The 12,684-nt window shown below is 44.7% G+C and overlaps 1 protein-coding gene across 1 annotated transcript in view; it reads right to left on the bottom strand.

Annotated features, from left to right (window-relative positions):
* Positions 1–1,242: 1,242 nt before the first annotated feature.
* Positions 1,243–12,684, bottom strand: part of ADCY9 (adenylate cyclase 9) — a 187,863-nt gene continuing 176,421 nt past the window's right edge. The window contains exon 10 of the mRNA XM_068244188.1: positions 1,243–11,598. Coding sequence (XP_068100289.1) covers positions 10,530–11,598 — 1,069 coding nt within the window. The 3' untranslated portion in view covers positions 1,243–10,529. The remainder of the gene's footprint in view (positions 11,599–12,684) is intronic.

Here is a 12,684-nt window from a genome sequence, read left to right as displayed (position 1 = left end):
TGGAGATGATGGGCAAATTCGACCAAAAGAAAAGTCTCTCTTTGATTGAATTTGATTAGAGAGAGATCTGTTGGCTGCCCATACACTGCAGGCCGATTCCCACCCATTTAATGATGAAATCAATCTGAATCGGCCTTGTGACACCATATTTGCTGACTTGCCAGCCTGATGCTGTCCCCCTAATGTGCCCCCGACCCCCGGTGCCCAGTGCATACATTACCTGTCCATGGCCGCCGCTTGTCTGTCACTGGCTCCAGGTGCAGTCCTTGGACCATACACGCCCCTCACATGGTTGCCGCGGTACATGTGGACACGCATGTGGCATCACACACACGCTCATGTTACTCTGGCACCCACATGGGACGCATATATGGACCTAGGACTACGCCCCGAGCCAGCAGCAGACAAACAGCGGCCACGGACAGGTATGTATAGTGCAATAGGCCCCCAGGGGGGCACATTGCATATTAGGGGGGAAAGAGTCAGGAGTATTGTCACATTCATCCTAATATCGCATGCCGTTGCTGCCGTGCACCAGATCAAACACGTCGGCCCTACATTTCGCAGCATGTCCTACCGATCCATGCAATCAATTTTGGCCTAAAATTGGTCACATTGTCGATCAGGCATGCACTTGGTGGCACCAATTTTCATTCAATTATAATAACTGAATCCGATGGTCGATTGGCCGCCAAGTTGCCTGATGTATGGCATGTATCTTTAGACTAATTCCTTTGCTCACTGAACCTCTTTTCCAGAGCCACTTAGAACAGTAGGGGGTACAGTCAGTGTGAGGTGATGATCAGATCTATATTGCAGCAGTATCAGAAAGGCCATTTCTGTACACTTCACTATGGGAGCTGACCAGCAGTTGCAGCTGGAAACCACTGAGAGTATATAATGTGATTGCTTGACAACAGATTGACAGGAAAATGAAGAATCTGTATAGGGTCGGGATGGTCCACAAACAGATGCTCGCTGCTGGACAGCCCGTCTCTTTATGTCTATTGTAAAGCCTTTGCTGTGGGTTCCCCCGCCGGGCCCCCATTGTTACCCCTGGCCTGACTTTACAGCTAGAGGCCACCATCTGTCTATGTTGCCTCAATAGACTGGGAGAGAATGGTGAAGTGACTTGCCATGGATATACTTGTTCCCCCCTCCCTCAGCAGACTCCAGTAGCCTCATGGTGCAGAGAGAGCCTGCTTATCACCACACTCCAAATAACAGGCAGGAGACACAGCAGAGTATTCAATGCATTTATTTTGGCTTTTGCAGGTTGTTCTGCAGAACAGCATATATCGCGCAGCAGGAAGGTGGGGTCACCGCAGAGATCTGAGCATACAGAGGACAAGGTGGAAGAAGGAGGAGACCTGGGGGCGGGTCACAGGGAATCTGGGTACAACCCACACATGCCCTTCTTATCCAGGCGCTACAGTCTCCTCGCAGCAAATACTATTCACCTGTGTACATAGAAATCTACATGTGTATGATGAGTATATACAGAGGACCGTCTTTGCCAGCTTGTGCTGGTAAATATCTGTGTTTTATATACAGGAGGGAAACATATGTATAGGTGTGTGCATGTGTACAAAGAGTTGTAGCACACGCAAATGTCCTTTACCTACCCAAAGAGGTTACAACCGGTAATGGTTCTGACATCCGCTCAACAGGGAGACATATTCAGGTCAGTTTATTAAAGGACAACTGAAGTGAATGATTTGGAGTCTGCCATATTTATTTTTCTTTAAAGTGAACCTGAACTCATGCACAGGACAGAACGAAAACACCGATTAATCCACCCTGTATGTATTTGGAGAGTTTAGCCTGTGCAATCCCCCCCCCCCTCGTCTGACACTAATCACAACTGTAATTTAAACTCTCAGCTGTGTCAGCACAGGAGGCAGTCCTCGGCAGAGCAGCTCATTTGTAAACACAGGATGTTAACCCTATGTTTGCTTTGATGAAAGCAGGAAGTCAACACACCACAGATTTATTGCAGGATTTCAATCAGCTGCAACAAATACAGTTAATTAAAGGTTATTTTGAGGTTAATTATCTTTTAGAGCAAAGAGGAAGTTCTGAGTTCAGGTCCGCTTTTAACAATGGACATTACCTGGGTGTCCTGATCATCCTCTGCCTCTAATACTTTTAATCATAGACCCTGAACAAGCAGGCAAATGATCAGATGGTTGACTTAACTGAGTGGAATCTCTTGTTCTGTATCCTCTATAATAAAACCCAAGTTTTGGTTGAACTCGATGGACGTATGTCTTTTTTCAACCCAAATAACTATGTAAGTGTCTCTGCGTCCCATGTCCCTGTGTGTGTGTTTTGTTGTACTGCACATGTGCAGGGAGGGACGCAGAGACACTGAAGGGGAGGAAGAGGCAGGCGTGTGTGCGAGTGCGCGCCCACTAAGGTCACTAGTAGTTAAATAATTGCTTTGCAAAGGTTTGTAACAGGATTGCTGTAAGAATGGCTCGGATGTGGAGAATCACTTGTGGGCAGGTAAAGATGCGTGCCACAACCCTAATATCACACACACACATATACATTATACATTTATAAATGTCTAGAGCCAAATGTATAAGTCGGTAATGAAGGCTGTAGCCAAGTGTAGCTCTCCAGTTGTTAAGCTATTATCAGACATCACCACATGGCATGCTGGGACTTGTAGTACATTAAGAACCGGGCATGCACCCAATGGCTGTACCCAGTGACAGGGACCACTTCATCATTTACAGGGGTCATTTAGGGCCTGTGCCCACTGGCGCAGTTGGGTTTCAGTTACACCTCAATGTCAGGGCTCTTTCACATCTAGAACGCGTGCAGGAGCCGTTCTCTATATATGCCCTGCGGCGTGTTGTCAGGATGTAGTGGTATGACAGTCTGCAACGGTAGTAATTAACCCGAAGGGGAAAACGCCGACTCCCGCGATTAAAAGCTCCTGGGTGTGTCGAACCGCAACGCACCGAAACGCAGTGTCAGGTGTAACGGGGAAAATGAAAGTCTATGGACTTTTATTTTACCTTGGTTGACTTTGCGTTAAAAACGCAGCAAATGGGCTCTGGTGTGAAAGAGCCATTAGAGATGCTGAAAAGCGGACAGAAGCGGATACAACTGCATCAGTGGGCTCAGGCCCTTATGAAGCGCAGACAAGCCAGATCCAGCTGTAAGATGGACATGTGCAAATAACGTGACTCATTTCTGCCAGCCGTCCTCACAGAAGCCACAACTTCCGGCATAAACCGCGAACAAGAAATTCACAATGCAATAAATAATATTGTCCCTTAAGTCCTATCAGTCATTTTCAAACTTTGTTCTCCATTTGCTTATAATGCACTTAGGGCTCATTTATAAAAAGTGCGACGCACCGCCCATTGGGCCTGATGCACAAAATTGCAGTAACACTGGCGTGCACAGACAGCGCGCAGCAATACTACCCTAACTTCCGGCAGTGTTACACTATTAGCACAACCCGTGGTGAGGAGCCTGACTGTTGCTAGGTTAACACACGTTACCAATGAACAGTACGTTATTAACATTTGTTGCAATCATAATGGCCGCATTACTCGAGCATTAATAGTGTAGCTCACAATACTGCCAGGAGTAAGGGTAATACAGCAAAGTCCTCAGTATCTGGTACTGGCAGGAATCACCTGGTGCCGGAAAGATGTGCTTGCTGGTCGCTTGAGCAACCAGCTGAAAAAGCACAAATCCCCCCCCCCTCCAGTGGTCCTCAAACTATGGCCCGTGGGCCAAATGCGGCCTCCTAAGGCTTTTTCACTGGCCCCCAAAAACATAATGTATAACTTATAGATGTGGCCCACTGCACCTTTAAATATCGGCGGCCTGCATGTAGAATAGCAGTGTTGGCACCACCCATCCACATACTGCAGAAGCCAGCTGGCAGTCATTCGCTGGCTTCCAATCCAATTCTGCATCAGGTGACACCGCTGTCCAACTGGACGGCAGGTTGTCACCTGGGTATGCTTCACTGTCTGGTGCACAAAGATGTTATTCGGGCGCCGCATGACTGGATAGCTGCTGCTGGGAGTTCTCCTCCAGGCATGATTGGGGGGAATGAATACCTAGATTCAATGTAATGTTTTTTAACATCATTTTATGTATGTTCTGGTCCCCCTGAAGTATGTTGACCCGACCCTTGACCGAAAAAGTTTGGGGACCCCTGTGCTAAACTCTGCTATTACGGTGAGTTTATGGAAGACAGTTTCATGTCACAGATCATACACTATGGCAAGACTGAGCACAGCAACAGACACAGGGTAGTCATCCTACATCAGCAAGGTATCTCCCAGGAAAAGATTTAAAAGCAGACTGGGGCTTTATGATTTGCTGTTTGAGCTCTTTTGAAGAAGCACAAACAAACAGCCAACGCTGATGACTATAGACACAGTGGTCAGTGAAGAAATAGTGCAGCAGATGAGAAACATATCACGCTTACTTCCCTTTTTATTCGGAAGATGTTCTGCAGAGCCATCAGGTCAGAACTGGACGAAACCTGTGGGACCCAGAAGAACCTGGCCAGAAAACTTCTTCATGGAAGAGTTGAGGCCAAAAAGCCATACTTCTGACATGCAAAGAAGGCCAAAGGACTCTGCAGGTACTCTGGGCTGACGAGTCAGAAACTGAAGTATTTGGCTATAGCAGGAGGCAGTTTGTATGTTGAAGGGCTGCAGAGCAGTACCATCAAAAACCATGTCCAGGTGGACCTAGAAAAACGGATGATGTGTTTGAAGGCAAAGGGTGGTCACACAAAATATTGGTTTCATTTAGATTTCTCATCTGTTCGTTCAGTTTGCATTGTTGAGGGTATGGTTCCAATGGAGGCCTAGGACCTTCCAAAGGAGACAAAAAAACAGACAGGGACACCAGACCTTGTGGATAACCAGATACACCAGTTGTTGTGGGTAACTAGATTCACTTCTACAATGTGTGCGCTTTAGACAGGTATAGGTAAACCTATTCAGTTTGCTATGTGAATACAAGAGCTTACCATCACTTTAAAACATGGAATCCACCCTTGTATATATCCTTAATTAAGTTTTGGCTGCAGGGAAGTTCAAAGGGTCAACTCTGCTCTGTTTTGTAGCTTAAAAGACAGAGACCCATATGCAATTCACTTTTTGTCCTGAGTTTTCTCCTAGGTGATATTTTTACAACTCGCGATTAAAATGCCTTTTGAACCGTCAACAAGCAGGAAAATATTCAACATCATTTTGATGATAATTTTTTACCTACTTCTGGTAATTTTTCAATTGCAAGGTGTTGAAACGTTGTTTTAAAGAGAAGATGAAAAATTACCTCCTAGGAGACAAATGGAGAAAAAGTGAATTGCGTATGGGCCAGAGTGTGGTTTTAAAACTGCAACTGTGACAGTAATTTTTGCTTCAGGTTTGCTTTAGTAGATATATATTTAGCAAAATATAGGTTTGCAGATCACTTGCATATTTCAATGAATTCCAGCTCAGGAAATCATTTTTCAGGCAGTTACGCAAGGCTTGCCCCTGACTGTGACTTCACGCATGGATAAGCTTACCATTAACAGATACACACCTGGGTAATAAGCATACACCCTAAGCCTTCATATATACAGGGATGTACATTTGGCTCTAGTAATTCCATACATTTATGTACACAGGTTTCTTTTTGCAGTTCAAGGGATACCAAACACATATGCGAAACCAGCTAGAACACATACCCACTGGAGGAAATTTCCCTTTTGCTTCCATGATAATACATACAATGTATGTCTACACATCACTCCATTGGTATCGTCTGCTAGTATTAAAGAGGAAGTGTCAGTTTTTCTTTTAATTGCAGCAATTTGGTTATGCTACTAAGATACTTTTTTTTTGCATTTTTTTTAGTAGCCTCTAGCAACCCCCTTTGTACTTAAATGTTTAAAAGGAACCTGAGGTGTGAGACCTATGGAAGCTGCCATATTTATTTATTTTTAAACAATACCAGTTGCCTGTCAGTCCTGCTGATCATTCTGGTCAGTAGGGTCTAAATCACACACCTGAAACAAGCATGCAGCTAATCTGGTCAGATTTGTCATAGACATCTGATCTACTGCACGCTTGTTCAGGGTCTATGGCTTAGGCCCCGTTTACATTGCACGCGTTCCCCTCTGCGGGAGGCCGACACGCACGACATCAGACAGTGCATAGACTACACTGTCTGATGTTCACACTGCATGCGTTCCGGACCTGTGCGGTCCGGGAACGCATGCTGCACGCGTTTCCTAACAAAACGCGTGGCTGATACCATGCACTTTCAGTGAATGGGATCAGCCACGCAACGCACAGAGACGCACATGACGTACGTTCCTGTGCGTTGTGTTCTGAACGGAACGCGCCTGCGTTCTGTGATGTGAACGGGGCCTATAAGTATTAGAGGCAGAGGATCAGCAGGACAGGAAATAAACATGTCAGCCTCCATATCCCTCTCACCTCGGGTTCCTTTTAAAGGGACACTATTGACCTGATCCAGTTCACTTTGGAAATACTCAGAATAATTTTGACAGTACTTTTTCACTTACTTCTTTTCTTCACTTGCGTGGTGCTGAAAAGCTATTATTTAACAGGAGATGAAAGCTTAGGAGAAAGTGAATTGGATCAGAGCCCGCGTGCCAAACGGTTTTCAGGTGAGAAGATAATACTATTTTGTGTACCTGTATATCTTTCAGTAAAATTACAGTTTTTATTCTTGTTTAGTGGTTTTTGAGGCTCCATGTTTTGTGCTTTCCAATTGATGTCTTGAGCTTCCTACTTATCCAGCTTGCCACTTCACTCACCACATTTTTGCTGTCGTTTTACCCAATACTGTACATATTATTATTGTACTATACAAATGGGGCTCTAGGCAAGATAGCAGTTTTTGCCCATGGCTGATGGTCACATGGATTTTTTTTAAGTAAGATTTGGTGGGGGCTAACCTCCACTAGGCCCCTAGACTCTCGCCAGGCCCTAGGCAACTGCCTAGGTTTGTCTTGTGGATGATCCGGCATCTGACTGTATGTACTGAAATTAGGGGCATAGGAGAATGCTGAGCCAGCTGAGGTTTCTCTCCCTATCCTAAAGCGCAGTGGAGACCACTACTGAGTAATTAATTGCACTATAACTGTATTAACACTGCCCTTTATATGTCTAATGGATTTCAAGTTAAAGGAACACTAGCAATTAAAACAACTTTTTTTTAACCACTTGAGGACCGCAGTGTTAAACCCCCCTAAAGACCGGGCCATTTTTCATGAAATAGGCAACTGCAGCTTTAAGGCCTCGCTGCAGGGCCACACATGTCAGCACACAAGTGACCCCCCCCCCTTTTCTCCCCACCAACAGAGCTTTCTGTTGGTGGGGTCTGATCGCCCTCCCAATGTTTATTTATTCTTTTATCAATATTTCCTTGATTCTTTTTTTAAATAAAATTACCTATTTTTTAAAATTTATTTTCTATACCCCTCACTCCCCCCCGCCAGCCAATCACTGTGATCGGCTGTCAGCCTATGACAGCCGATCACCCCTGAGCCTCTGGAGGGGACAACCATGTCACATGGCTGTCCCCAGTACAGCGCTGCCTTAGATCGCAGCGATGTACGGGTAATTAGAAGGCGGTTTCACAGTCATAACCCACTCCTAGCGGTGATCGCTGGGATACTGAAGGTGGGGCGGATCTCCACCTACCATGTGGAGATGCACGATCTCCTGCAAAACTGGCCTGCAGGACCTTACGCCGATCGGCGTTATGCAGTCCTGGGGCTGCCGCCGCGCCGGCAAGTAGTTAAACACTCTATATTAGGGCACACATTACCACTTGTGCTAGGGGAACTTTATTTATTCACCCAGTTCTCTCTCCCACGCTCCTGCTTAGAAATAATCCTTCATTCCTCACACAGCTCACAAATATAATTCACTGTGTCACAGCATGCAGGAGACATGAGGAGGAGGAGGCTGATCTGAGGAGGTAACAGGTAACTGTTCTGTAATATAACTAGCAGGGAGAAGTGTATACACTATTCCTGACTGGCTTGTTTGTGACTTTTCACTCCAGGCTGCATCTACTTTGTAGGCTGCTATGTGGTGCTGAGAGAGAGAGATGTTGTTTACAAAGGCATTATTAGGATCTTTATCAGTCAGAGAAGCGGAGATAATAAACACACATTGCTGAAATCTTTAACCTCTTACCACCACATGAATAAGATTCTATCAGCACGGTGATTATTAAACTATACACTGAGAAACTGCTAGCAACCCCCCTGTGCAGAAACATGGTCTAGCCGGACACTTTTGGGCCGGACACTTTTGTATGTAAAACTGAGGGAGGATTTTACACCAGAGAGGCGGCAGAGCTGTGTGAGGAAGGAAATTGCTCCAAGTACTTGTGGTAATGTGTGCCCCAACATACAGCATTTTTTAAAAAAAGTTGTTTTAAGCTATAGTATTCCTTTAAACATTCTCCATTATTACATGAACAAACAAGTCGATAGAAGTGTCAGTAAAACGGTTATGGCAATAATCATAACACATACATCAAGTCACCTGTATCAGACTTGCAAAGTTGCTGATTTCCCATGATTCTTTGCAGTGTGTATCAGCTCTCTAGGTCTGCCCATAGGGGTTAGTACTTTGCTAAGGATGTATAGTCCTAATGACAGAAGATGGGCAGAGTAGAGGGTCTTTCTAACCTGCATAAACTCCGCCCACTTATGAGATGCTGTCATTTTTGCCTCAGACCTAATAAGTAGATAGAAGGGTGGATCTGTCATGATGTAATGGTTTTCCCAATGCTTATAAGACAACTGTTTCCTTGAGCCAATTATAATACAGTTGAATGGTGAGAAAAAGAAGGCTGAGAAGTGTTACTGAAACACCCTATACCATTAATATATCACCAGATAAATAGGTGTATTAAAACAGACGCTGAAATATGGAAAAGCAACTATAATACTAAATATGTGCGAACTTTCTTTTTTGTGTGATTTTTTTTTAGGAACACTCCCTTTAAGGAGAACCTAACTAGAAAATACTTAACACTGCAATTCAAGCTGGATGTTTCAGAAGACATGAATAAAGAGTAAAAAACAGTTTGTGGACAGCAATATAAAATAAACAAATTTTACGACATCGTACAAAGCCAAGAAAAGTTTCTTGCTCATGGATTTTGAAAAAAAAAGTGATACTTCCCCTTTAACAGTTGCTTCACCACTCTTGACAACAATACAACCACGCCTCCTCCTGGGAATTATAGAAGGGGAGGTTTGTGTGATAAACACTTTTTTTTTAGCAAGAAAGGTACCTTATTATATTGTTCTGCTATGGCAAACACAGTGGCTAAAATGTATCTCAGAAAAAGCTTTAGGAATACTGGCCAACACGCAAATAAGACCAGGGTTTGAACATATCCTTGAAGTTCTACTTTTAGCCTGTAGGAGGCAACACAGCTAATGGGGACTGGCAGGCAGCTAAAGTGTTACTGAAAACACATTACAATCGCTTTGTCTTAAAAGTGAACTCATAATCCATACACACAAGGCAGAAGCAGCCATTTTGAGAAGAGAGTCTACATTTAGGAAGCTGTGACATCACGGGGACATCACAAAACGGAAGCTGGTCATTGGCTTCTGCTACAAAATGGATGCTTCTGAGGTGCACAGATGAAAAGTCCACCGGTACATAGAAAAGAAATTACTATCTCTTTCCCCATTCGTAAAAACACCCCACCCCGCAGTTCATCTGTTGTGGGTGGGCAGCGGTCCAGAGAGGCGCATGCTTTTGGCAAGTATTAATGAGAATTGTGGCAAGGTGTCACTGTCATCTCATCTAGGTGGGAGATACCCAGAGAGCAGAAGGCACTTAGTTCAATCCTCAGTATGGCTGACGAAGGTTGGTAGAGAAGGAGGCATGAGATGGGGGCAAAGGGATGTCCTTCCCACTAATACGTAGTCTGTCCAGGGTCTGTGCAGCCTTCCAGAGGTAATCATGGAGGAACGCCTCTGTTTGGAGTATTAATACATTGCACTAAAGATGGTGCCAAGAGACCCAACTCTGTCACCAAATGACAAATTGAAGGCTGCACCCCCAAAGGAGTTGAACATTTGCCCTGTCGCTCCATAAATTTCAGAGCCAGTCTTGGCTACTAAGCACAGCTTAGAGAGTCATCCGTGTACAGTGAACAAGTACTATGGAGCCCCCAGACTCTCTTCATGTAGGTGGGGTAAAGTCATAGTGATATCACCAAGCATCACAAGAAGTAAATAACATAGAATCGAATCTGGTTTCAGGCCCACCAGCATGTGTCTAGAACAATTAAGAGCCATCTGTTTAAACATCTTGGGCCACACCACCATAAGACTTGAGTTTTGGAATAGTGTAGTGGCTCTTGCTACCAAAAGAATAGGTCCATAAACTGGCACAGCAAAGAGCATTATCGCTCTCCTGGGCCTCCAGCCTCAACATTCTTGGCAGCCCCACAAGCGATCTAGTCCTCCTCCATTGCCACCAGTCTCACCGTGCTCCACCATCACGGCCCCTGTCCTCTGTCTTATCCCTTTTCCGTGCTTCTTCTTTAGCTTCTGCTGCCCCTTTCCCTCCTGTCACCAGGCTGCTTATTTCATCGGTTGGTGAGCGCCCAATGCTCCCATCCACCTGTACCCGGATGTCTGGGGAGATTGATAACTGATGATGAGGCACTAGGCCCCCATTGTCCGTACACTTTGGAAATAGGTAAGTTTTCATCTGTCCTTTTCCTTTGACGTTGACAGTTCCTCTATAGTCAAAGTCGTAGCCCATTTTCACTAACACTCTATAGCTTTCCTCACTTGCCTGGATGCGGCATTCCACTCCTGTGGTGTCCATTCTGCTGGCAATGTTCACAGTGTCCCCCCAGATGTCATAAAGCAGCTTGGTGGTCCCGATAACACCAGCTGTCAACGGGCCATGGTTAAACCCAATGCGAAGCTTGAAGTTAAACCAAAGCATGTTGTTGTTAAAATCATCCACCACGCTCATCATTTCCTTGGCAAACTCAAACAGAGTTTGCAGATGGCGGTGAGGTTGGCTGCTGTCTTGGCACTGAGATGGGTTGAGTCCAGAGGCAGCCATATATGTTGCACCAATGGTCTTGATCTTTTCAATGCAAGAGTAATGAGGCTTACTGAGAAGCTCATCAAAGTCCCCAATGAGCTCATTGAGAACCCGGTAGCACTCCTTGCCACCTTCATAATTTTCCTCGTAGAATTCGCTAAAATTGACTATGCTGGCAAATATAACACCAGCATCATCGTGGTTCTTGGAGTAGCTCTGAGAGACCTTCAGTTGCTCTGCTACGTGATAAGGGATGATGTTACGAAGAAGCCAGTCCGCTTGATCCCTCATGCTCTGGATCTTAGTACGATGCAAGTCTGCTTCCACGTCACCATGGTAGTGGAGGCGATAACTGACCTCAAACTCCCGGTTCAGAAACCAGACGAGAAGGAGGAGGAGGAAGTAGGCTACAGCTAGTTCTTGTCCAAGTTGGGTGGATGGTCTGCTCGTATTGCCAGGATTCAGAATTTCAGGAGGAGGGGAGGAAGAACTTGAAAGAAAAAAAAATGAATGTAAGAACCACTAATAATCATTTCAGTTTGCTGTAATAATCCTGACACAGAGGCTTTGTGGACAATACTGCCATTTAACCCTACTGGGGATTCCCTCCTCCATTCAACATACAGAGAGAGAGACTGAATAGTTCTATCAAAGTCATAACACCTCTAACACAACCAGAGATGGCCAATGAGATGCTAATAATTGTATGTAGCTTAGAATTGGGCCAATCAAAATTGTCAGGAAGTGCAGTTGATTGGGCCAATTCAAAGCTGCCTACATTAAGGGTCGGTTCACACTTGTTTCAAAACCGTATCCATGGCTCCGTTTTTTTTGCCCCAGCCAAAAACGGAGCCACGGATACCAATGTTAAAAATAGCGGGCGTCTTCACACACTTCAAAAATGGATCCGTGGGCTCTGTTTTAGAAAACTGAACAGCGAGTCCGGATTTTGCAGATCTTCACGGAGCCCGGATTCCCGCAGAGGCAATGAAAGGCAACACAAAAACTGATCTCCCTCTACACAGAGAAATTTTGCGCACAAAACGGATGCCAAAGCAGATTGCCTACTGCCTGCTCCTCCCCTCAGCGTCATCTTTGCGGACCTCTTTATCCAATAGAAACACAGGAAGGAAGGACACGTTTTTGACATGTTTAAATGGACTGGAAACGTATGCTACAAAAGCACAACATTTTGAAAAACTGATCTGTTTAAAACGCATTCCCATCTGCAACCTGACAAGTGTGGTCCAACCCTTAATGTGCAAGCCAGCAGAAACTATTGACATCTCATTGATTAGCTCTAGCCAGGACTAGGAATGGATCAATGACATACAAATAAGTTGACCCAAATTTTATGCTAATCTTAAGCAAAATGCTTGAAAATGGACCAATGAAATTTCACTGGTCCGTTTTAAAGCTGCATAAAATTAGCATACATTAGCATACACATTTGCATCAACTCTGAATTATTTGTTTCTGATGGATCCTTCCTAACGAGGATATAACACAAAGAGGCCCAGATTCGATTAACTTTTCTCCTGAGTTTTCTCACAAGAAAATACTAACAGTTTCTAGG

The sequence above is a fragment of the Hyperolius riggenbachi genome, chromosome 7, assembly GCF_040937935.1.
Source record: "Hyperolius riggenbachi isolate aHypRig1 chromosome 7, aHypRig1.pri, whole genome shotgun sequence".
NCBI classification, from domain to species: Eukaryota; Metazoa; Chordata; class Amphibia; order Anura; family Hyperoliidae; genus Hyperolius; species Hyperolius riggenbachi.
This window is presented reverse-complemented; position numbering and strand designations above follow the sequence as displayed.